The sequence below is a fragment of the Callionymus lyra genome, chromosome 8 (genome assembly GCF_982586985.1).
Source record: "Callionymus lyra chromosome 8, fCalLyr1.hap1.1, whole genome shotgun sequence".
In the NCBI taxonomy this organism is placed as follows: Eukaryota; Metazoa; Chordata; class Actinopteri; order Syngnathiformes; family Callionymidae; genus Callionymus; species Callionymus lyra.
The window spans coordinates 15,631,563-15,658,289 of NC_141825.1; the positions used below are offsets into that span (position 1 = coordinate 15,631,563).

General features: G+C 39.6%; 1 protein-coding gene across 7 annotated transcripts; it reads right to left on the reverse strand.

Moving 5' to 3' along the window:
* Positions 1 to 282: 282 nt before the first annotated feature.
* c2cd5 (C2 calcium dependent domain containing 5) lies at positions 283 to 26,299 on the reverse strand. Of its 7 annotated transcripts, none has more exons than XM_087797472.1 (31): positions 26,192 to 26,299; positions 25,691 to 25,799; positions 25,523 to 25,609; positions 25,277 to 25,448; positions 25,110 to 25,205; positions 24,727 to 24,882; positions 23,388 to 23,625; positions 20,872 to 21,032; positions 18,188 to 18,276; positions 16,655 to 16,690; positions 15,408 to 15,516; positions 13,564 to 13,617; positions 11,588 to 11,702; positions 11,393 to 11,491; positions 11,186 to 11,297; positions 11,024 to 11,103; positions 10,584 to 10,770; positions 10,345 to 10,509; positions 9,734 to 9,778; positions 9,206 to 9,346; positions 9,067 to 9,130; positions 8,939 to 9,000; positions 7,890 to 7,988; positions 7,564 to 7,653; positions 7,386 to 7,464; positions 7,006 to 7,098; positions 5,470 to 5,502; positions 5,150 to 5,221; positions 3,173 to 3,366; positions 2,945 to 3,091; positions 283 to 1,381 (listed from the first exon to the last, which is right to left on the reverse strand). In XM_087797472.1, exons 2-31 carry the CDS (start codon positions 25,778 to 25,780, stop codon positions 1,256 to 1,258), a joined length of 3,291 nt encoding a protein of 1,096 aa, XP_087653598.1. In that variant the 5' UTR covers positions 25,781 to 25,799; positions 26,192 to 26,299; the 3' UTR covers positions 283 to 1,255. The 7 variants fall into 7 exon arrangements, with proteins under 7 accessions (XP_087653598.1, XP_087653597.1, XP_087653596.1 ...); XM_087797471.1 differs by having other exon boundaries at positions 5,120 to 5,221; XM_087797470.1 differs by having other exon boundaries at positions 5,150 to 5,251.
* Between the last annotated feature and the right edge of the window lie 428 nt (positions 26,300 to 26,727).

Consider the following 26,727-nt stretch of genomic DNA (forward strand, 5'->3'; position numbering starts at 1 on the left):
AACCTAACATCTATGAGCAGAGACAGAAGGCAAAGAGTTTACATCATTACACACAAGAATAACAACCATTTTTATCCACGTATGACTGAATTCCTACAGTGTTTATAAACACAATTTAAAATAATTATCATTATTCAAACAAAACAATTGACAATGTTTCATTTAATCTACTTTCAAATCCTCATTAACAGCCCAGCAGATACTTGCTGGGAACCTGCTATGGGATCCGTTTCCATTTCTGCACTTGATGTATTTAAATGTGACAAAGTAACAACCACAAGATAAAACATAATCTTAGAGTTTATTGTGCATGACAAGTTGGACAGTGGTTCGTCTGCATGCAGCAGCAAACACATCTAGTTATGTATATTCAAGTTTTAAACACAAAGACATCAATAAAAATAAAAACCCTCTCATTGTACCACCGTTTCTCTGACGCAGCAGGTAAAAATATTCTCTGGTTATTGCACAAGCAGCTTTGATTACAGATTGGTTAGAAAATATTCGACAAAAATGTACAGCATTTCATATATTCATCGATCAGTAGCAGAATCAAGCACTTGTGTTAAAAAAGTTTAACTGGGAGATGACATTTGATGGCGCAAACCATCGGAGCTAGAAAATAGAAACATTTACATTTTTCAAATTGTCCAAAATTTGCCACATTTCTCTCATAATCGACGTCTTCTGATTTGAACCGAATAAAAGTTAATAAAAATGTCAACCATTTTCATAAACATAATCATGATTTTGACCAATACATTTTCCTCTACACTAAAAGTGTAACATGTTTTTGGCTTTTCGTAAACCTCTGAAATCTTTTCAAAACGGTATCTTCAGTCTTCAAAAGTAAACATGACGAGGGACATTATAACGCCTGAAAGTATTTAACGTTACGCATCTCTTAGAAGAAAACAGACTGGAATCCTACGTAGAATTTGGATGGATTAACACCAGAGAGATTGCAGGAGGCGTCTCTTTCAGTCTGGACAGAGAAATAGCTGCCTGGTGTGCAGTTTGTGCACACATTATACAGATTGTGTATCAGTAGCTCCGCGAGGACGGTTGGAATACAGAGGAAAACGGTTTCGGCAAAAGTCTTTGGCTGTCAATTGAACTGGAAGAAGAAGTGTCAAGTGACACAATCCGTTTAGTGTTTGAATTAACACGCTAGACATTTCATGAGTTGATAAGGCAGGAGGAAATCTTTTGGATGGCTAGACTTTTGATTGTGGTTCCTCTGCTGACTTCACCGTCACGTCCCAGCCTCGGTCGCGCTTGTGCTAGCCTGTCCGGCGGTTGACGTCCCGGGGACCGGCTCCGGGTCCGATTCTCTGACGCAGAAGACGGCGTCGCCGCTGACGTTGATGAGACACTGAGCCTGTATGAGAGACATGACACCAGAAATTCAGACTTGCTAAAGAACACCATTTGAAAGAAGTTTTTTAAAGAAGTAAAATGCTAATTTGAATAAATTAAGTGTAACAACAGAGCGTCAAGCCTCAATATATATATATATATGTACGATGGTCACTTGTTTATTGGGAGGGTTACGTTAAAAAAAAAAAAACTTGCGCAACAAAACTTTAAAGCAGTGAAAATGAGTTTTTTCACTCCTTTAAATAGAAACATTGATTAAATCTAAGTTTCAATGAAACAGTTTTAATTTATGTACAGCTCCCATAAAGCTTTGCCGCCCAGACAACCAATAAGAGTTGTAAATCCCTTTTGACATAGCAACATGGATGTAGTATTTAAAAACAGTATTGTATTGACCTACAGGCTGTTACTAAATAGAGCAGTGTGTAGAAAGGCATAGCAAGTAATGTTAGTGCAGTAATTAGCAGTGATGGTCCGATGAAGCTTCATGAAGCGGTGTCATTATTTTCAGAGTCCACTAGATGGTGTACTCTGCACTATTTTCCTTTGTTTTGAACAACTGTTCTGAAACACCTCATTTTTAAACTGATGGCGCCACCTACTGACCTCTAAACAACATGACATCATTTGATGAAGCTTGATTAACCCATCTCTAGTAATTATTGCCTCACACAGAGCATTTGTGTCGTTTATCGGTTGTTCAAATATATGTAACTCATTAATCATCCCAAGGGTCGTTCCTGGCTAACTCTTACTACAATATATTTAATCTGCAGCAAATGAACCACCAGAGGGACGACTAAATATACAAAACTTACACACTGCTGCTTTACTAAGACATGCATTTGTTCAGAAGTTCCTGTTATAAAAGATAAAGTGGGTGTAGATTATAAAGTAAGTAAGTAAGTAATATTTATTTATATAGCGCTTTTCGAGACCAGGGTCACAAAGCGCTTAAACAATCAAAACAATACTCAAAAAAGTACATACTTTAAAGATCAAGATAATACTGAGAACAACACAGGAGTTCCAGAAATCAAGGAAAAGCCTGAACAAATAGAAACGTCTTAAGATGTTTCTTAAAGGAGTCAGTAGATCCATCAAGCGCAAAGAAAGAGGAAGATCGTTCCAAAGCTTAGGAGCAACAGCCTGAAAAGATTTCTCTTCTCTGGTCCTGAGCCGTGTGCGTGGAACCATCAGTAGATTCTGATCCACAGACCTCAGAGCCCGAGCTGGGGTGTAAGGCTGGATCAGACAACTGATGTAAGGAGGAGTCTGACCATGAATAGATCTGAAAGTAAGAACCAGAATTTTAAAGTTGATCCTGAAAGAAACTGGAAGCCAGTGAAGAGTTTTAAGGATCGGAGAAATGTGAGTTCTTCTACTAGAGCGGGTCAGAATTCTCGCTGCAGAGTCTAGTATTAACTACAGGCGTGACGGACACGAAAACAAACCGTTACAATAGTTCAGACGAGAAGAAACAAACGCATGGATTACAAGCTCCAGATCGTGTTGTGACAACATTTTCCTAAGTTTAAACTTTCAAAGTGCATTCGAATCGTACCTGATTCTTGTTAGGATTTTCCATGAGGACACACTCCTTCATGCTGTAAGACACGACCGCATTCCCACCCAGAGCTGCTACATGAGCACGAACCATGGCGAACACCTCGGCTATAAACGAGTGAAGGAAGCCGCTGACCCCGCCTTCCTGCGGAGGACAACACAGACAGTCAACAAACAAAATATTTAAAAAGTTTTCTCTTTGGAGATTTCTGGTCCCGGGCCGTGCCTCTCTGAGCGACGTCGTCTCTCGGATGAAGAACATGTTGATGATGCCGAGGTACTTGATGATGCGGGTCCCGGGGAGGAAGGAGAGCGGCGTCATCCTCACCACGGTCACCGACGTGCCGCCGAACGAGCGCGTGGAGCGCAGGGAGCGAGAGCGCCCGTCTGGGAACGGACTGGAGCGCTCCAAGGACGAGACTGAGGACGGTTGATGGACCACATTGAGAAAGATGACACGGTGAGTCCAGAGGAACACATTTCCACAAGAAACCTCAAGAGACTGAACTAATAAATATGCATGAAACATGATGGTGGCTTCTGTGTGTGTGTGTGTGTGCACACGTGTGTGTGGTCGGCCCCTCTCTGCGTTACATACACCCCCCCGCATGCGGTGTTACATAGAAGCGTGCGCGGCTATGCGGTGCATGCAGTAAAAGACGAGACAGTTAGACAGCGTCTGCAGACAGACAGACAGACCTGGGCATGGCTGTTTTGAGTTTACATATGTAGTGTAGGAGAATACTCTCTCTTGGCGTTTGTGAAAGAGGCGACAGACAGGAAAGAGCTGAGCTATGAGCTGAGCGACAGGAACACAAGCCCGAGTGTGAGATGTGTCATTTTTCCTTTTGCCAGATTTAACCGGACCTGCCGCCGTCCTGTCGACTCTTCTGAGCACATCGGAGCGAAGACATTAGCGATGAGGTCCCCACGAACAAACCGATGCAGTTTTCGTGATCCAGCGGTCTTATTTTCAGTTCACTCTCTGCTCGATAACCTTTGACCCACCGATGGAAAATGAAGACGCCGCATCACGAAAACCTCGTCAACCACCGAAGGAAAAATGATTTTGCGCCGATTCGTGATTCTTGTTAAAAATCGTAGAAGCGTAATCAACACACGTACATTTTTGATTAGTCAAGTTGGATCATGTGCACTTTCACTCAAGCTAGAAATGGAGCTTCCTGTTCAACCACAAGCGAGATCTTTTTTTGAGATAGTTGGGCGTGTCAGTTGGTGTTTCAGTGTCAAAGGAGGGATGCTTAAACATTTATACAGTGGTCCCTCGCCATAGTGCACAACTTTAGATTTACATTCTTAAATACATGGTAGTAATCTGCAGTCAGGAATGACAAACATCCTTAAGTCTTTTTTAAAGTGTTTCAATCAGCAGATTACTGCAGTTACTACTGCTACTACAGAACTTAGTGGGACGCACTAGTTACTTATGGTGCCGAACAAAAAGTGAAATCCCATGATGCCCTCCTACACACTGCTATATATAGTGGCGGCTCATTGTTACAATACAATATTTAAATTCTTGTCAAAAGTGATCGACAGCAGTAATTGGGCGGCAACGGATTACGAGAGCTGGTCAGGGAACTGTTACCAGGAGGGTTGTTGAGAGGTATGGCAAGTTTGCAAGTTCAATCAATGATATCAAGTAAATGATGTTCATTTAAACCTTGTCCACCTGCTTAATGTTATATTAAATAATTTCATGTTGTTAAAAAGTTGTTATTATTGAGCTAACAATAAAAGTATAAGCTGTTTGAGAATGTAAAAGAAAGTTTAGGAAAGATTTTTAAAAGGGCGCAAGGAGGGATATGAGGCCTCAAATTAATTTTAATAATGTAAAATTAAATGGTCACTACCTTGCAGAACTCCTTTTATTTAGAAGGTAACCCCCGCAATAAACAGGGGACCACTGTATACAGCTTGAGGGGCGACACAGAGTCCGGTAGGAGTGTATAGTTCAATTTAAATAACTAACATCATGATCCACATAAAGGCAATAACTATTTTCAACCATTAAGATGATCAAGATCTTTTCTCTGAGCAGCACATGCACGCTTGCCATTCCAGCATCCTTCCTTGGCAATGAAAAACATAGACGTGAGCGTGTGTGTGTGTGTGTGTGTGTGTGTGTCTGTTCGTGGATCTGTGTGATCACCAGTGCGGGCTAGAGACTGTGTCCTCCTACTTGTCTTAACTGATCCTCGTCTTATGGTGTGAGCTTTCAGCCTAAGCAGCTCTAGCCAGGTGCTGCATCTGTCTGCAAAGGAACCGAAATCAACGGAGGCAGCTAGAGAGAACACAGACATACACACATAGCCCACACCCACACATTTGGACACAACCAAAGAGGACAGACAACAATGGACAAACGGTAAAAAAAAAAGAGGAAAAAAAAAGTGGATGAGGTCTGAGAGCAGTGCAGGATACATTTGAGAAAGAAAAGTGAAGAGGGATCGGGAGGTAGGTTTGCAGGGTGGAGAGGAGGGGATCGGGAGGTGAGCTTACCTCTTGGAGAGACATTGGTACTTTCTGAGACACCTGTCAGAAACACACGACTGCTTAAAACAAAAACATCAACCTTTGACGTCATGAAACTTAATGGTCGAGTTTTACAACGAAGAAAATAGTTATAGAAATAGAGTTGCAAGAAAACACACCAGTAGCTGAATAGTTGTGGAAGACTCAAAGTCTATTTTAACAATCCTGTAGTGGTCCAACTTTACCAACATCTAACGACACTTCTCTCACTCCCTCAAATGAATCCATTTCATACGATATACTGAAACATTGTGCGCTGGATGAACAGTTGACATACATGTATGCAAGGATGAGTGATATTAGGGAAAGGATCAAACCATATGTATTACACAATATGTAACTGATTTAGTCAATGTTGTCAGTTGCTGTAAAGTCAGATGTCAGAAGGTTATTTTGGTTAATAGTTCAGCAAGACATGAAGCGTTATATATAAATAAAAATAAATAAAAATAAATAAAAATAAATAAAAATAAATAAAAATAAATAAAAATAAATAAAAATAAATAAAAAGTCTAGACAACAGCATTGGAATAATTCATATAAAAGAGCACAAGACAGATGATGCAATTTGTTAGTAAATTCCAGCTTCAAAATAAATGATTTTTAAAATGTAAATATTACAAAACCATCAACCATTTCATCATCAACATTTTCAGTTTCAAGTTTTTAAAACCAACCATAGTAATATAAGACGTCAGAACTTAAAATTAATGGAACTGTTGATTGTGTAAAAAGTTGAAATAAGCGCAAAAGAGAAATTTTAAGTTATGTTAAGGTTTTGAATTCAACCAAAAATTAGAGGTGTTCAAAAGTTTACTTAATATAACATGATGCGCATATTTGAATAAAATAGCTTTCATTACATTTTTGGTACATTTATGATTGAATCTTTAACTCTGTGTGCCATCGTTTTCAAACACCGATCGAGACAGTACATTGGTGTTTATTTCCAGATTCCAAATGTCTACCATACGTTTAGTTTGTGCATAATGATGACCATAATCACATATATAGTTAGTCGTTTAGTTTTAGCATATACATATGGAGAGCAAAAAGATGTAGGTACAAGTAATTGGAAGGTACTTTTTGCTTCAACTGTCATATTTTTGATATAAAGTGTATCACATAAAATGATTATTATTAATTTTCTTTCAAATGTTTCCACTTACACAGAATAGATTAATACTTCAGTGCCATCAGCCACATCTTGCTTGAACATAGAGTCACAACACAACTACTGCTGCTCCATCTCTAGACAAAACATCTGATATCTAAGTTTACATCAAAAAACGTATCTACATGTATCTAAATAAAAGAAAACAATCTCTTGCGTTGATTTACCTGACGAATGAACAATAACAAGCTGGTTTTGGCAGAGTATTGCGGATGGAATGAGTAAAGAGACCCTACCTGCGTTGTTAGTGGAGCAAAGTAGCAATGTGTGTTAGTAAAGCAGGGTGGGATGAGAGATGAGGAGATGCTGGAGGAACCCTAGAAGATTACCTGAAACTTTAGATAATGGATGAGAATGAGCAGTCGGTGTGTCAGCAGAAAGCTCCAGAGGAAACTGCAGCTGCTCTTCAGTCTCGTTGGCCCCTAGAAATGAAGAAAAAGAGCATAAAAAGTGGACATGCCGTTTCTAGCCATGCAGGTGACATTTAGCGGTTGGATTTATGATGAAAGTTCTTCATCAAGAAACACTTATTCAAGGTAAAAAAATCATTCATTAACTACATTAAGTTTATTCATTTTTTGAGATGATAATTCCTTCGTCTTTTTTCTCGATTCAAAAATTGTGTCAAGCTATGAGCGAAAATGAGAATCATAATCAAAAAGTTAGGACAGATACTGAGAATCACCAACAACATATTCTGTCCACAGACCTTTAGAAACCGGTTTGTCTGGTGGCTTTTCCTGAGTCAGCTCTTTGTCAAACGTCATGGCAACAGCTGTAACGGCGACCTGGGAATAGGTTTAAGGGAGAGAGAGAGAGAGAGAGAGGAGAAAACAATAAATCCTATTTCTGGCCATTAAAAAGAATTAGAGTTAGAGGATGCTCACTTGAATAAGCTCCTCCTCCGGCACTGCCACAGTGAAGTTGAGATGACAAAGACAGCACGGAATCATAGAGCGCAGCTTGAAGTAAAAACTCTATAAATAAAAATGAATAAAGGCAGATGATAAGTGAAAGCAGGATGACTCGGAAATTCAGTAGACATTTGAAAAATCCTGAAAAATGTTCAAATTGGTTTTATCACTCAGAGTTGAATAAACTGAACATAAATCGGTTTGAAACGACCTTTTAATGTGTTAGTTTGGAAACGGATGACTCGCTCGCACATTCTTTAGAACATAATGAACCTTTTATACACTTTGAGGATACGTACTTTCAGCTGGTTCTCACAGAGGTCTGTGAAGATCTTGTTCAAGCCTTGATTTGTAAGATTGATGTTGCTCAACCGAAGAACCCTCACTGATGAAAACATCTGCAAGCAACAGATTACACAAGTCATTTGAGTAAGATTTGTTTTAATTCAATCCACTTGTGTCAAAAGAAAATTACACGCCAACATTCATTGTTCTTCTCCATTTAATTTGATTTAGTTGGCTTATTTTGTGTTCAAGTTACAAGAAATAAACAATAATTAACAACAATTAAATCAAACAGACAACACAGGAGGCACCAAATCAAAGCTTACTTAAAAAAAGTTGAAAAAGAAAGTAGGAAAGTTTTAAGGTCTGACACAACATACGGGTGTATTTTTCTGGTGCCATGGATCATCGCAAACTTAAATTTTACAGGAAACAGTATGGCTATGATTTTACGGCAAAAATAATAAGCCTAATAATTTCGATTCATTTTAAAACCCAGATTTTTCCAAAAAGAATGTTATTAAAAAAAAAAAATTAAAAGAAAAATAAATCAATACAAAAACATTTAAAAATGTGAATAAAAACAAACACTTCTCATTTCACTATTTACGTAAATAGTTTTTTTGATTCATTTATATAACCAGCCTTTTGTGAATTTCATTTTTCCTACGTTTCTGAATGCACCATTGCCATTCTTACTTTATTAAAATCCCTACTCAAAGGCGTCTGAAGGTGGGAAACCAGCAATGTGCTACATTTTGACATCATGACTATTTTTTCTATGATGACAGGCCCTTACCCATGCGTTATCTCTGGGTGAAGGTGACCAGGTAGTCCAAAAACAAACGTGTTTCTGGTATCCCTTGTGTTGGCTCTGGGTCAAGGTAAACAACCTCACTGGCTTCCATAAATACATGTGCTGGTGGACATGTAGTGGAGGTCGTTCACCTTGACCCAAAGATAACACAAGGGATACCACAAATGCATTTCTTTTCCACCCCCCGGGTCACCCTGAGCCAGAGCTAACGTTTGGGTTAAAGTATCAAAATCAGTTAATAATCACCTGTATTGCTGAAGTCCAGTTTGAAATCCCAGGCATGAGCTCAGTGTTGCAGCTGTAAAAACCTAAAAGAAGTAAAACAGAGTTCAGGAAAGAATGTAAAACAACTTATAAGACGTGCATTGATGTACCTGAAGGAGGCGGAGCGTCGGTGAGGAGTGAATGGATGTCCTCGATCGCATCAGTGTCATCAATCTACAACACAAACAATCATTTACATACGTGTGTTAATGAAACTGGGCATCTCTCCACATGTCTTCGTTTGGTCACCTCCAGAACGAAGGCATCCTTTTTGCCATGGGAGAGGTCCAGTTCTGACACTTCGTCTGAGCTTTCGGAGTGCGAGCGTAAAAGTCTGGAGCGCTGTCTGGGCTCAGGGATGGGAGAACCCACCACCTCTTCAGGGAGCTCCTGCACATGAACACAAGTGGGGCATGAAAAAAATAAGGTAACCCGAGAGTTGCCGTTTTCACAAATGATGGTTAATGTCACACGACATGCTCACGCTCACACAACAACAACCCCATCGCACTCACCATTAAACACACACTGCTGGTGTTGATTAGAACATGAACTAGTAGTAGGTGAAGAACGTACACGGGTGAGGGAATGTGAATGGTCTTATGAAACAATGGGTTTTAATGGGTTGGCTTTAAGAGGAGTGGGTTACACAAAATCCTGCGCCCAAATGTCCCACGGTTAAGGCCCGTTATTAAGAGTAGAGGTGCCGTCATTAATAGAGTGAGAAACTTTGTCATGCTTTGCTGTGGCTCACAGCCATGTTTGCGTGCTCAGTACCATGTTTATGTCCCAGAGCACCTCAGGATCCAGCGCAAATAATTTCTTTAACGACCAAAGAAAGACAACATGGGTAAGTGCATGGCGGTTTTACAAAGGCAGAGACTGCAGTCACACATTGTCACAGACAGATACAAGTGGGCCCTGGAGTAAATAATAATTGTGTAGCTTTAAGTTTAAAATACCATGTCTTGTATATTTATTAAATACAAGAGATGTTCTCTGAGTGAAAAGCCCTTTGGCGTGGAGGTTATTTCTTAAAAAAACTCAAACTAATTGGATCGAGTCGCACAATTTATTGGAGCAACATCCAATAAATCCATGAAAAATTTTGTTCAGGAGGTTGAGGTTTGTTCCAGTATAAAATAAAAGTAGCAAGCAAAGCAAACATATGAAAGAAAAGGTCGAGTTGAGTTGAAATATATGGGTTGTTGACTAATTAAAAACTTTTAAATGAGAGTTACGTCTAAAATAGTTAACAGGGCCGTTACTTTCCCTAATCATAGTAAATGTTTATGTTTATGAGTTCAGGGAACACACACATTTATGAAGGACTAATGCAAACTAATTAACCGCTCACTAAAAGGCTTTAAACATTAGCTGAGTCTCACCGGGGGGTTGACTTGATAAAGCTCTTTATTCTTTGCGATGATGTCGTTGATTCTCTTCTGAATGGTCAAGATGTGTTGTTCGTTGCTGAGGTCTCCGGGAGTCTTCCCTGCAATCTGGATGCCGCCCGGAGCAGGAAGCGCCGACAGATACACCCCCGTAGCAGACTGTTGGGAGATACATCTCCTTTCAGGGAATGAAGGTCAACCATGGAGGAATGTTGTTGATGTTTTGGACCTACAGCCAGACCCAGCAGCATGTTCTCGCCCACACTTATTTGTATGTGCAGGCCAAACAGAGCGTTCATGCTGCGCAGCTTCAGCTTGTTCATCAGTTGACTGTGCAGCTCGTACTCCATAAATGGGAGCAGGTTCGAGATGGCGGTGGCGTTTACCTCGCCTTGGGCTTTCTTTTTTAGACGACAAAGTCTGCAAGACAACAAATATGGATAGTGGGCTTTAGTTCTTGTTAAAAACTCATTTTAAAAGATAAAGTATTAACTCACAATGATGTCATATCAGTTATTGATTGAATATTTTGTATAATTTACTTTACTATGATCATGCTCATTTATGAGTTTTATATTTGTTACACTGCAAATGAAAATATTATTTAAATTTAAAACTAAGTATCACAGTGAGAAGTGAATTACAAATGTGTGCAGTGCATGTTAAAGTATACCTGGCTTGAATGAGGCAACCTTTCCCAGTGACTGCTGCTTCAGTTGGCAGGTCAATCGTTGTAAATAATATATCAGGCACCTTGAGGAAGGAATCAAGATAAGACGATGATTAGATGAATTATTTTAAACACAAGAAGCAGTCGTCAAAAATATTTTCACACCTTTTGTCGCCTACAGTGAAAACAGTAGGTGAGCTGAGCAGGAAACGGCATGTTGAACTCATCATATGGAATATGACAGAAGCCACAGCTTGCGGGAAATGACTCATCAAACCTTTAAAAAAAAAAAGAAAAAAAGAAGATATGGTTTGCATCCGTGTGTATTACTTTAGTGAATATAGAGTCAAGCGCTTTAATGTGAAACTCCACCTGTTGTCATTGCTTCCAATATCCAGGCAGCCTTCACGCATGTAGCGCGGGTTGAGGATGGCTGCCGTGCCTGATGCCGACAAGATACACACTTCCTCACTTTGTTGGTAAAGGGAAAAAGAAAAAAAAATGAAAACATTTTATAGCAGCAAGTAAGTTAAGAAATAAATTGCATCGTATAGTGCAGATACATACCAGATACTGGTGCTCTCACTGTACCCAACCACTGCATGGCAACCGAGCGCTTTGGCATGAGATTTGATTTCCTGGCGGATCTCCTCCCACCAGGCATCACGGGTCTCTGGTTCATCTGGAAGAAATAAGACAAAAAAAAACACAGTCTCCTCAGCAATCAGATCTTCAAATAATGAGCACAAGATAAGAAAAAAAGTGTGCCGAAACATAAACAGTATCTTTCAGCAACAGACTGTATCTATTTGATGTTACAATATCTACCACTTACCAGAAAACAAATGGGCAGCAAAAAACAGGTTGTATTTTCTGGAGGGTTAGATGGTGCACAGATGCAAGCCAAAACAAAGTATCATATTGGAGGGCAACATGTTTAAACGATCATATTATGATGAGACTTTCAAAGATGTTATGATGATGATGATGATGATGATGATGACAAAGCAAACAGTTGATCTCTCTCTTCTCCGTTTCATATTTCCCTCACATTAGTTTAGTAACTACATTTTGTAAAAGTTATTGTTCGTTTACAAGTTGGGAGGGCTGTGAGTTATTATGAGTTTTATAAGTGAAGGCATAACAAGGGGCTATGCAGGCGGTTATGGAATAAAGATCATCACATCATTTTTTATCATTTAGATAGCTTTAAAAAGAGGCAAAGATAGCCCAAATGCACAGTGAAACTAAACAAAAAATCCATAAAACATTATAAGAGTGTTAACGCTTGCATAACTAGCTCCGTTTGGGTTTGTTAGAAAATAAGCTCCCTCAAAACATACACAACCCTAACTGAGACAAACACATCCACCTGTTTTCACTTTACATTCTTACCAAATTGTGTTTGTTTGTCTTTTGGAAGTTCTGGCATTTGTATCATTTATGTCCATTCCTTAGCTTAACATGAACACTAAATGTTCCTTTTGAAAGGTCACTAGATGGCACTCTAAATGTGAAAGGTTTCATTGAACTTGTATATGAGAGGCCAAGATTATAAAGCAGAGAGTGAAATCTATTGGCCTTTCAAAATGAAGGCACTGCCATCATGATACCTCCTTAGCTTTTTTTATGAAGCCCCATCAACACATCACTAGTCATACATTACATCAACATGAACCATAATCTTAGTTGACTTTAATGTTGTCCCTGAGGAACCACATCAAATCCATGGGCAGGCTGGATATTATCCATGGGCGCAGCATCTTGAGAAACCTCAGAAGAGAGAGAAACTGATTGCAAAGAAATGCGATGAAGGTAAAAAGAGGGATACGGGAGGTCAACCCAAGAACCAGCACAACTGATTTACAAGCATCGGTGAGTTCCCTTGAACGAGAAGCAGAATGTTACACAGGCAGAGCCACACCAACGTGCACGCTACCGAGCATGTGCACGCTCATGGGCACTGGAGGGCCATATTCATTGACTGTCTGTCCATCCGCCTTAGAAAGTTCATCCTCCAAGATCAACTTTTTAATTTTCCTTGTACAATGTCGGTACCCATCGCTTCTCCAACCCATCCATCCCTCCATTCATCCATCCTTCCTCCGAGTATGAATACGGCCCGGTGAGTTAGGGGTGCACATGCCTGGACAGTGACAGTCAGTGACAGGTTTTTTGTCACACAGTCAACCTACTAAACCTTCACTGGTCTAGGCAGGTTTGACCACGATGCAGATCAGGGAAGTGCGATCAACAGCCAGGGCAACATTTGGGAGAAGCTGCAGGTCGCCTGTGCAGCCAGATGAGCTGGGTGGGAGGGTAACCAAGCCAGGCTGGGGGGGCGGGGGGGGGGTGACGGACACAGCGCATGCTCAGCACACTTACTGGCACATATTAGAGAGGAGAGTGACAGCTCAATGACCACAGCATTTGACGTGAGTATCCTCCAGTGAGAGTTCAGTTTGAATTAAAAAAACAATAGATAAACTGTCACTCAGCTGTCATCTCTCCCGTGGGTGAGAGCAGTAAAAGGGGGGAAATACCTGCAGTGACACTATTCCAGTCTAGCAGTTTGTATGAGCGTGTGTTACCCAAGGCTGGGCCAGAACGCACCATTAGTACAGAGGAGAGAGAAAAAAGAAAAAGAAGAGAAAGTCTAACAACAAGCACGGCACAACAGCAGAGCTCCACGGTTGTTATGCAAACACACACACAACACTTTACATTCAGGTCACGTGACCAGCCAACACAGCGACTTTATTAATCTGCACACGCAAATGCACACACATCCATCAGGAAGAAGAGAATATGAAGATTCTGGCACTTATACATGTAAGAAAAGAGAAGGAAGAATAACACACTAAAACTTTTCATTCATTTAAGTGAATTTTTTCATTTAAGAGATAAGGATGAATAATAATTTACCACTTTAAGTGTCACAAACACAATGTTAATTTCATTCATTTTATTTGCTAGTACTAATGACTAGTACTAACATCCAAATACCTTCATACTGCTTGTCTGTAATTTCCATCTTGTATAGAAGCTTTGACGAAATGGAATTGTTCCCGAAAAAAATAAACAAGTTTGTCTGTGGGTAATATCGTGGGTAAATGTTGCAAGTGCTTCCAGAGCGGATTAAATTGTACCGTTTACATGGGAATATTATTTTTTACGGAATAATTCTTCTCGCCGAGGCTTCAATACAAGATGGATGTTACAGACAAGCACCAGGGAGGTATATGGATGTTTAAGCATCTTTTTGGAGAAGCATGAAGACGAAGACAACTGTTCATTTTAATGTAGCAACTTTAACTCTAAAAAGGAATTGATGACTCTGAAAATAATCCCAACACTGAGACGACATGAGGGTAAGTAGAAAATAAGTAAATTTGGGGTTTGGGTGAACTATCACTTCAATGTATGTCAGTGGTTCCCAAAGTGTTTTGCTGCCCCCACCTTCAATTGCTTAAAGTGAGGTCGGGATATATCCATCTAGGGCTGCATGCTTTATTATTATAATTTTTTAGTTTTACCACTTAATATACTTTTATTTAAAAAGTGCAAAATATGTTTATACATTTCATTTTGTGTAGCCAAAACTTTTCTTTTTTTGTGCACTTATTTCTGCAACATGTCAATTACTGCAGATCCACATAATTGAGTGAGTCATTCATTTGTATTCAGATTTTTGAAAAAAAAACCTTATGGTACATATAAGTACAACATAAGTGTATAGCTGGTATTGCCAAAAGTAGTATCGATTTACAATTGTTTTCTCACGGCTGTTACACTATACAGACCTACCACCGAGTTCTATTATTGAATTTAACTCTTTAAACATTGTTTCCTTCACTTTTAAGTTAACACCTCTATTGCATAAAAGCAAATTACCTCACAACACAACACGACTGAAGCGGCAGGCAAAAGATTGGAGCCATGCAAAACTACTGCTCCTTTTTCCTGGGACAGCATCGTATAACACCAGTTGAAATCAACAGACGCAAACACACACACACCATCATCATCATCACAACAGTACCAGACGACACACTGCACAAAGCTGGTCACCAAAAGAAAGAGGTGAAAGTCTATCCTCGTGTCCGTCCTTACTTTCCAGACACTTTGACTTGAACTAACGTTTGTGTTTTTTCAAAACTAGAACACCTTTCACACACCTATGACACCTGACAGATCTTTACATTTTGAGACTCAGGAAAACTTTAAACTGGGGAAACACAAGACGTAGAATGGGCAGCATCAGTAACAGCCAGTGACGACAGGACTGGACATTCACACGAAAATCCAAAAACCAAAATTGTCTCACAAGACGATTAACAAGCTGAAGGGGAGGTTGATTTTAAAGATATTTAGACGTTAAACTCACCAGGGTTGTGTATACGGTCCAGCAGTTTGACGGAGCGAGCGCTGACCACTCCACCAACATTGACCAGAAATCCAGGAGGAAACGACTTCAAAGTAAAGAAAGGAAACTCCTGCAGACAAAAACATGGAAGAAATCATTTTTCGGCCGTTTGAAACTATGCAACCATATTTAAGGGACTACTTAAATATGGTGAAGTTGATACATGAACAAACGCTAAAGATTTTCTAACCACTATTCAGTAAGTTGACGAGTTTCTGGAAATCTATGTGAATCCCCTGATAACAATATGAGATCAGATTTCAGTGAGATCCTTGTATTAACAGGACTAAATACAGAGATAATTCAGTCAATGAAAGTGCGTAGAACGCATGTGAATAACTAATTATACAATATTTACTCAAGTGTTTAACAGTGCATCTGTGTGACAATGACAAAAAGAAGTGCCAACATGCAACAAGGATCAGTGGGAGAGTGAGCCCTCCATGCAAAGTGCAGCCCGGAGATTTTCCCACTTCCTTGCCTGCACTTGATCACGCAAAACTTGAGAGCATTTCAAATAGATCTGGAAAAGATTAAGGAGATATAATGTGCATAAAGGAATGCATCAGCAAAAAAAAAAAGGGATTCATTCAATCTGTTCAAGGCCACAAGAATGAATGAATGTCTTAGATCGAGGGGTTGTCATGCCCTGCATGTTCTGGAAATACATGCAATCATTTGCAAGGAAACCAAAAAATCTGCTTCAGATAATGTGCATTTGTTAAAAGTGAGGAATCGATTGGATCCATGCAAAACTGCTGTAGATAGATTTGGGTAAGATGGATAAACAACAAGGAGGAGGAGAGCTACATCTTTCCAGAAGTAGATGACATTCATGGAATGATGATGTCAGCGTGCTTATTTTTGCTGTCTGGTACAGAAAAGTCACTCTTGGGGGAGGAAGGACTTCAAAAAAAAAAAAAGGTTCTAATAATGTAACCAGAGGGCACACGCACAGTCGCACACCCTTTCAAACGGATAGGAAACAACTCCCCTCAGATCTGACATGTCTGTGAATCTATCAGAGCTAAAACCATCACAGAGAAAAAAACAAAACAATTTGCACTGCGTGGTCTCTCCCTTTATGAGATCCATAAACTTGCAGACCCGCCACCAGGTAAGAGTTGATTCCGACTGTGTGGAGGCCCGGTCCGGATGTAGGGGGGGGATAGACGGTAAAGGCAGTGTGTTACAAAGAGGGAACATACCCTGGCATTAAATAATAACCCAGAGGAGGACGCTCCCTGAGAGCACAGGTGGTCGAGAGGAAAGAAAAGGTGACATTACTTGTTCGTAAACATTCAACATTAGAGAGGTTCAATAACTTCTGACCAAACACGTCCATATACCTTCCTAACGTTCTTTTTTTAATTTTGAAACGCAAATTGGAAAATGAAAAGCGGGGAGTTTTTCTTTTTTTCAACATGTGTAGCAGGTTTTTAAAAACCAAATACAGCAATAAAATTGGATTTTGCCCTGATTTCCTATTGAATAATCCAATGTTTGTTAATCCAACATTAAAAAACGACTTATTAAATTCTGCAAACTATTAACATGCGCACTAGCCAAAAGTGATCTCGTTTGTTCTCATGGTAATCCTTAAAGACCAAAATACAGATGTTTGTCTCAAGAATCATGCAGTATTTGTACTCACTCTTAGTTTTGTACCTGCTGCAGCTAATCTTTAATAACTTTACAAGAACAGAGATTACCCTCATCTGGGATTAAACATGATTTCACAGATGTTTTGTATGTATGTGTGTGTGTATATATATATATATATATATATATATATATATATGTACCCGAGAACTGTCAATCATATCTGACTGATCCAATGAAAAGTGACGCTTTTGTGTTGTTGTTCCTCATCATATCCCCAATATAAACTTTACATAAATATTTCTTGTACACTCAGCATGACTCTCTTCAGTCAATGTCTCAAATGATCAAACGATCAAATTGCAGAGAAAACTGATGTAGAACTGCAGTACTCTTTCTCACCACAAGTTGTGACCCGACTTATTTCTAGCGATCTAGAATTTGTTTTTCTACATCATTTTTATAGACAACGTTGATTAATTTGAAAAAATGCAACAGAATTTACAAAACAAAGTTATTTACCGAAGGTCAAAATTAAATATGTTGCACACGTCTCTTTTGTTTACAGTAAATATTATTTAGACACAAGAAGTTATGAAGATTTAATATGATATTATATTAACTATTTGTAAGATACGCTGTAAAGTTCTTATAAATATGACCTCACACACGTCACTGAACCTTCACTTACTGCTACACGAGTCAACCCACGCAGACTGAAGATGTAAACATTAAAATTGAAATATAGAAATTGAAGGCCTTTCTCTGAAATTGTATTGATTTTTTAAAAAGATGCCATTAAATTTGGTTTTAAATTTTTGTTTATAAGATGAAAATCGAAATTCGTTTATTGACTTTTGTTTCAAAATTAAAAATAGAATGAACGGAAGGAAACCGGACCCAAATATCTATCCATGTTCAAAACATGGGCCATTTCCAAACATGCACATTTGTTTACTGATAAGATAAAGTTCTAATCTGCATTATAATCAATCCAAGAAAAGGTCACGCATGAGATAAATTAATCAACTTAACCATTAGGTTTTTGTTGGATAAAGAGTTGAAGAGATTAATAGAGTTTCTTATACCAAAACATGAAAAAAAAGGTCAAAAACTTGTATTTAAATCAGTGAACATACCCTCTGTTCCAATGCAGTCTGTGTGTGCTGCCTCAGCAGCGTCTTCAGTGGTCCCGCCTCTTTACCAGCACTTCCGCCACTGCCCATTCCTGACCACAGAAAGAAAGCAAGTCAGAAAACTCACATCCATCATCACCAACTATTTCTTACAAATCAAACTTCACTCACAGGTTTATATCTGGGTCTAAGACAACTCTAGTTGATAGAGTTTGGGTTTTTACTATCGTGTTAACAAAAAAATCCCCACTCTGGGTGGAATAAAGGACTGTCTTGTCTCCTAAATAAAGCGTTACACTACATGCAGCTATGAAAAGAAGGAAGTAGTAGGACAAAAACACCAAAGGGCAGAGTTGCATCCAAAATTAGTGTCTTTAGTGCACATTTCTAATCACTTTTCAAACCTACAAACCGACAGTTACAAATACACATATATATCTGGCTGTCTTTCCTTCAATCACCCCATTTTCTCTCCATCCAACTCTGTCTTTTTCTATTCCATTTACCGCTTTTACCAGCCAAACACAGACTACAGTTACAAACACAAACATGTCAAACTTTAAAATGGAAGAGCCGTTATCTCTATTTTAGTTTTGGAATGGAATAAGTAGTCCCAGCTAGTTTTGGTTTGTCATTTTTTTTTCTTTCATTCCTGCATCGTTTTTTCTAACGATAAGTCTTTCCTGCCATCCATCTTTGTTTCGCCTACCACTCTTTCTAACCCATCCATTGTCTTCTTTAAACAAACTTTTTCCCTCTTTCCTTCCCTGGTTCTTACCAACCTAACCATGTTCCTCTATAAACAACTTTGATCCTGATTTACCTCCAGTCCCACCGATCTTCTTTGTCCCTACCTGACAACTTACCGACATACTTTTCCTTTGTCCTACACCCATATCTCCCCCATAGCCCTTCCTACTCCCCTCTCGAGTTCCCCCCGGTGCAGCTAATAACCCTGTCGTAGTAGTAAATCACAGCACGAGTGTCGTCAGTGTTCAAAGCACAGGTGAGCAGTTATCTCATGCACGTTGAAGAGTCCACACGACAAAAGTTATTCAACTTAATACTCCAGGTGCGTCATGCCAGCCCCGGCGCACAGGTGACACACAGCGAGTCCTACTATACCCGAGGTGCCCAACAGCAGGTCCTCCGTGAAGGACACGCTCTTTCTCAGCAAGGCAGAGTCTGAGTGGGTGCAGGAGGGAGGGGGGGGTGTACCGGCTCGAGGGGTCGCTCGAGGACCACAAGAGTGTGGGGACAGAGTGTCAATGGAGAAGGCGGGGGAGCTGGGGCAAAGGAAAATCCCAGGCCTGATTGTTGTTGGCCTGGGCGTTGCTGTCCAGCAGACAGAACAGGAATACAGAAAAACAGAAACCATGAAAATAGACACGTAGAGTCAAAGAACAGAAGCGTGACTTGTTGGGCTAAAATAAGGACTAAGAGGGTGGTTAAGAAACTGTCGCAGATAAGGGAAGAGAAAAGTGGGTGAGGATAAGGAAGGGGACGTGAGGGACTGCCGAGTTGGACTTTGACCAGACCTTGAATCGATTGAGAGGCCCGTACGAGACACATTGCTTCCTTCAGATACAAAAAGAATGGAATCCACAAGCTACGTTCACAACAGAAGTCGGATCAAGTCAGGGATCATGTTTTACACCATCTTATCGTCATCAAAAATGACTTTTTGTTTCAACATTCTCACACAGATTACTTGTTGTTACTAGCTGACCAATTTATTTAGATAAGGTCATAAATTGCCCAACAGACACTGATTTTATGTGGAACACGCTCCTCAAATCTTTTAAAAATGTTATAGTACAACTTAACTACGAAGCCCTGCGGTTGGATAGATTTTTACAGTTGACCCGCTCTGGTAGAAGAACTCACATTTCTCTGATCCTTAAAACTCTTCACTGACTTCCAATTTCTTTCAGGATCAACTTTAAAATTCTGGTTCTTACTTTCAGATTCAAATTTAAATCCTTCCAGGCTGTTGCCTCTAATTTTTCGAACAATCTTCTTCTCTCTTTGCACTTCATTGAGTCTACTGACTCTTTCAAGGAACATCTTAAGACGTTTTTATTTGTTCAGGCTTTGCCTTGATTTTCTGGAACTCCTGTGTTGTTCTTGGTGTATTCTTGACCTTTAAAGTATATACTTTATTGAATATTGTTTTGATTGTTTAAGCGCTTTGTGACCCTGGTCTGGAAAAGCACTATATAAATACAAATTACTTACTTACTGTAATTTCTTCATACTTTCTAGCTCCCACTTTTTTCTTTTGTCGTTTTTACCGACCTTAATGGCTCCCTCCCTTCCCCGCCTCACCACAAATCTCTAGGTCACCCACAAAAATCATCATCCAGGGTCACTCCTCCTCTGTGTCTTCATCGCCATCGTTAAAAATCTAATCAACTTCATTTAGTTTATCCATTTTCTTCATCCTCCTTCTTAATGAGGTCACGGGGTGAGTGTCGAGACAAAAGTTAATTCACTGTTTGAGCAGAATGCGAACGTAACGAGTGGATTCCTCGGTATAAAATAAATAAATGATGGATAAACAGCAAATTAACATGACTCGGTTCAAATGAACAAATGAAAAAAAAACTGAAAAACCACCAAAGTAGCACCACAGTGGACGGGAAGGGTGGGCGACCACAGTGACGGGATGGGCAATGTGTGCTTACCCGTCTTAGGCGTCAAACTGAGGTCTGTGTCTGATGATGAGGACTGGCGGCTGCATGGCTTTGAGGGAGAAAAGGGGGGAGGAGAGGAGGAGGAAGTGGGGAGAGCTCTGAAAGGGGAAGTTGGGCCGGAGGACGAGGGGAGGTCCTCACCAAAAACCGGCCTGCCAGGAGAACATGACATACACATAAGTCATCACCTTTCCCTTTTGGAATTGTGTATACATGTGGGTCAGTGTGCACGGTGTGCGGGTGAGGTGTGTTGGAGGTGCTACAGGTGGCCAAAGATTTTTAAAAAAAAGCAAGCACACAAAGCAAATAAGATGAAACAGAAAAACACAGCAAAAGAAGGCAAAAAAACCCCACAATGATCAGCACCAACAGAGGAGAAGAAGCAGAAGCATGTGTCCCAAGGGAGTCAAGCGAAGGTCAGGTGACAGTAACTGGACTTTTCCTTTTGGATTTGAAAACTACAGGGAAAAGGAAAGGCCGTGGGAGGAGTCAGGGTCTGCCTTGCTTCCCTGCCTAACAAACTGTTGACTCCAGAAAAAAAAGAAAAAAGATCCTCAACTATCTTCTAAAATCCTTGCCTATCTATCTTTTGTTCGCCCCAAAACATTAGCACCTTTCCCTGCCTCTGCATACCCGTGAAGATGAGAGTGGGAACAGAGACAGAGAAGTTCTGGGACAGTCTCTGGGAGCTGCAGGCCGAATGCACGGGGCTGTTGTGGGTGGAGCGACATCCGTGGGCTAAGGGAGACCTGGGACAGTCGGCACGCAGACAGAGGAGAAGAGAGGACCAGTTTGGACACACAAACACACAACAACAACAACAACAAAGTAAGAAACAGCCCAGTCCAGTGAAGCGGGAGCTGGAGAAAAGCAGCGCACACAATACAACACAACATTGTGGTCAATTACAAATGACGTGAAATCGCAGAAATTTCGTAAAAAAAAACACTGTACCAGGATTCTATTAACAGAAACATGTGGATGTAGGTATACATTTTAAATATTTATTGAGAACATTTATGCTTTCTGTGGCATCATCACAAATGTCATAAATGCTCCCAGCATGCAAGGCTGAAATACTGTTGCCGGATATTTATGGTTTGCCCTTGTGGTAAATGTGGAAAAAGGTTTTTTGTATAATATTACTTGAGTTTATTTGTAATGCAATTAACCCAGCACAGTCATTTATCATGGGTCGTATGGTTAGTGGTTTTTGTAAACAATATATTTATCTTTTGGTTATACAGACAACAGTGATATGGTGAACTTGTAAGCTACAATTCTATCATCTGCAGGAGGGATTTTAAATGGTAAACACATCAAATGGTTTCAGTTGGTTCAATCCAAATAAACAATTTTAATTTAAAAAAAGTGTTTGAATGTAAATATAGTTGAGACTCGAAAAATGCATTTACTGAAACCGTTTTCTTTGATTGAAGCAACTTTTTATGACCGAATAATAAAGAAACAAATCGACCTCCATAGTCAAACCCTCGTGTTATTTCAGGGTCAAGGTGACACAAGGACCGGAAAACAAATGTGTACTTGTTTTATCATTTGGTGTTGCTTTTGGGCCAGGATGAACGACCTCTTTGGCTTCCAGAAATACATATGCAGGTGTCGATGTCGTTCACCTTGACTAGAAAGCAATTCAATTTGTATTTCGGGCCTTCGGGTCACCTTGACCCAGAGCTAACACAAGGGTTAATTGCCTTATTTAACAGCCATAGTAACAAGAGGCAGGTTGAATGAATACCTACTATTTAAAATAATATTTTTAAGGTATGGCATTACATTTTTTACTTTGTTCTTTTCTGCACAAAATAAACTTGGATTCTTAATAAATCAGCATTTTTTGGAGAGGTAAAAACTATATCTTCTGTTGCATAATGCAAGTTTGTGTTGCATCAATTTGTTCATTTGTTGTACATGCCAAAGAGGTTTTACAGTCGGGACATCACAGAGCAGAGAGAAGGGGGAGTTACAGGACAAACAGAGACTGGTCACTTGCAGATCTGTGCTACATACTCACTAGCAGACGCAGCCCTAGAGCATGCAGAGAGGGAAGCCATGCAAGAGCGGTCTACAAGGGGCAGACAGAGGAGGTGGGGTTGAGGATGCTACTGTGTATACCGTTGGTGTGCGTGTGCAGGGTGTGTAGTGTAGGGGTTGGTTTCGAGACTCAAACACTCCTCAAACTGAGACGCATAACGCACACATTCACACATTCTCTCTTTCGCGTGCACATGACATCACCATCACGCATGAGGGCTACATCCATACTACTGAAGATTTACAGCTCTACAAACATGGGTCACACGCCTGATGAGGGCTTTTTTTGTTAAGTTACATAAGCGGGAGTGACCAACCCGGTTTGAAACTGAATCACAATAGGTTTGTAATGAGGAGAAGACATTTATTAACAATAACATGGATGTAGCCCAACTTCTGAATACTTGCAAATATAGATGTAATGCAGAGCACATGCGTAACAAGTCAGTACTTACTCCTTTCCGTCTTTTGAGGGCGAGTTGCAAGCGTTAGAAGCGGGAGCCGTGTTCGGGTGCGTGTGGACACCGTTGCTTGGGAGGCTGCCAGCACTTAGCTTGTCCAGTGTGCAAGCGGTACCTATTGCCCTAACCACCAGTCCTGACTCCCCTTCCAGGTCGAAACACTGCAGGTAGCCCACCACTGCGTTCCCACCCATCTCCAGTACCTTCAGCCCAATCTTCCTCTGGAGCTCACCTAGAACAGTACACATGTTCAGAACGATTTCATGTGTACAGCACATTTTAAAATAGGTTAAGTGAAATGATTGGACGGGAAAAGAAGAGCGCAAAACAACCAGCTCGGTAAATTAAAGCTTGGCCAAATACAAAAACAGTTTTTTAGGCAGAATGTAGCCAAATATTTATGTAAAACACAATTTTACTTGACATTTTCTCCACAAACTTAATTAGCTTTAGTCTTCAAATAGGATTTCCTGATTAGATGAGGCTTGAATGACTAATTTGAGATCAGAAATATCAATCAAAACTGGAATTCAAGACTGAGCAGCATGTTGCTGCCTCGGTGCTTGGCTCAGTTTTTCTGTTTGTTATTTCGCTTGTAAATATTGTTTATATGACTCATACTCAAGAGAAGAGCTCTTGCTTATCAGGTCCCAAAACTCCTGATGATTCCAGGATCATAGAAACCTTAAGTTATTGAATCATTTTATTTTCACTAATTATTTAAAAAGTATTTATCTATTTTATATGGCTACTGTCATGTACCAGTCACTTATTTTATGTTATACATTAATTGTATTTTATTAATCGTTTTTTTTACATTTAATCAAAAGAAAAAATCTTGTGTCGTTTTTACAATACTGGGAATAAATGTTTTCAGACTCTCATTATGCAGAATATAAAATAAACTATTTAGTTCATATTTTTATCTTGTGAATAGTAGAATGTTTTGAAGTGTAATGATTGCAAAGTAAAGAATTCCAAAACAATATATATATATATATATTTCATAATTTCTATATATAATAGAACATCCCTTTTTTTAAATTAACAAATCAGTGTTGTTACTTGAAATCTTGAAATTGGATGTAAAAACGATTAGGTTGCAATAATTATTCCCTTATAATCAAACATATTGACTTATGCTGCAAACTGAAGATTTTTTTTCTGCTTTGACAAAAAAACAAGTTTTAATTTCCATCTTAAAAGGACAGACAATGTTTTAATTTAGATTTCACAAAAAAGTCTTGTTGAAACAGCAAAACAAAGAAAGGAACTCATGTTTAAGAAGAATAGATATCTTCAACTGTAGAATAAGGAAATCAAACATATTTACCAGACATGAGCGATATAAGTCTCTGCCTAGCTTCGTTTGAAGCCCGAGGGGTTCGTATTCGGTCGATCCACTGGTATTCCGGGTCTTCATTAACCACAAGCTCCTCCACAAACCCATGAACCATTGCTGCTCGATAGTATCTCGGAATGGATGTGGCTAAAGAGGACAAAGCAATACATTTTACAGATTACAACTATAGTATAAACATTAAAATATTTACTCAAGATTATACGAAAAGTACAATGATACTGTTTAAATCCTCATTTTAAAACATAAAACAATATCCAATTGGACATATACCTTCAATGCTCCTAAACTTAACTAAACTTTGTGTCTGATGATACAAGTAAAGTAGTTTACAAAGTAAAACAAGTCACACTTACTGCAAAAAAACTTGACCCCACAGGAAGACTGTCTGAAGCGGTTCAAATCATTGAAGAGCTCTACTTTAACAAGAACATTAATCTCTCCACGAATACCTGGGGAAAACAGACAGGAAAAGGGATTACAGCCATGTTTTTGCTTTTACAAATATCATCTATAAAGTTACCATGTATGGTGTCATAGATGGGAAACCAGCCCGAGATGACAGAAGCAGCCTCCGTGCACAGAAGCGGGTCGATGTCAATGTAAACCTTCCCTATGGCATCGTTTGCACTGTACGTGTCGTGGTCCAAAACCGTGATCTGCAGGGGCTCGTCCTGCAGGTCCTCATCGTCCACCTTATGCGAGGAGAATGAAGAAAATTAACAAAAAACGAATGGGGAGAAAAATAGAGACTGATGTGACCTTTCACCTCAAATTTGAACCATTCAGAGTTCCACTGTGGGTTGAGAGACTTGGGAAAGACGTCCGTTTTGAATGTTGTGTTTCCAAACTTAACCTGAAAGTGAGACCAATAATAGCAGATTAAATATACATTTAAAAAAAAAACATGGGATGACGTTTATAAGATGAGACAAACCTCGACGAAAGCATCAGTAAGATCACTTGCTCTGTCCATGACAGGCAAGTGGCGACCTGCCACTATTTTAACTTTCAACTTCCCCGGCATGGTTCAAAATGGGGCTCATCTGAGAAACAAAATGAGAAAGAATGAAAGAATGAGTGAAGAAAAACAAACGTGAGTTCATGTGACTCAAATGTAAAACACCCTGATGCCCTTTTCAGCAGCGGGCACAGGCGGCATATGTTGTTGACAGAACCTACAGAACCCATGACCGTATTAAAGCACAGATAAAGCTTCACATACCAACTTATATTAGCTTAAACTGAGCCTTATTATTCTTTAGAGACATGGTCTCGTTTTCGCAATAGTCCGAATCGATCACTAGCCTTATCGAGTTAGCTAGATTACGTTAGCAATGCTAGCAAGAAAAGCCACTTACAGTTTCTACCTGATCGGCCATGTTATGACAATCACATTAAAAAAACCGTGAACATCTTCACATCTCGCCGAACTCACCAGTCAAAACATCAACAAACAAGCTGTCACAGCAGCAGTCGCTTCGTTTATTTCGCACATTGCCGTTGACAGCCCGGCCAGCAGCGGTCTCTTCTTCTGGTCTCTGCCGCGGTACTGCAGTCAAACTGGCAGCCCCACGATTCGGCGTGCGTCTCTGTTACGTTACTTTGGTAAATGAGTCACGGAAACTAAGCGTTGTCACCTTCGCCACTTCCTAATTTCAAAATAAAAAATGTGACCCAATCAGAAAACAACTAGTAACAAACATAATACGACACAGAAAACTTTAAAATATAATATTCATATTCTTACAAGGCAGTCGACATGTTTTTTAGTCTAACTATATATTTATAATTTTAGAAAACACCGGAAGTTATTAATCCGAGTCTGTTGGCTAACTTTACTATAGCCATAGTGTTTATAGTAAGGGCGCGGTTGAAATTTAAAGGTAGTCCTGCTTAATTCGTTCACTTAAATTAAATGTATATATTTTACACAGTGAGCATTTGTCCAAACACATTCGTTGTTTAATAAGC

What these genes read in the sequence shown, in the direction of transcription:
- c2cd5 (XM_087797471.1), bottom strand. Translation starts at nt 25,780, where the DNA reads ATGCCGGGGAAGTTGAAAGTTAAAATAGTGGCAGGTCGCCACTTGCCT. An exon ending in TTACTGATGCTTTCGTCGAG is followed by an intron (nt 25,610 to 25,690) that starts GTTTGTCTCATC and finishes TCTCACTTTCAG; the next exon opens with GTTAAGTTTGGAAACACAAC. An exon ending in AGTGAGAGCACCAGTATCTG is followed by an intron (nt 11,492 to 11,587) that starts GTATGTATCTGC and finishes TTACCAACAAAG; the next exon opens with TGAGGAAGTGTGTATCTTGT.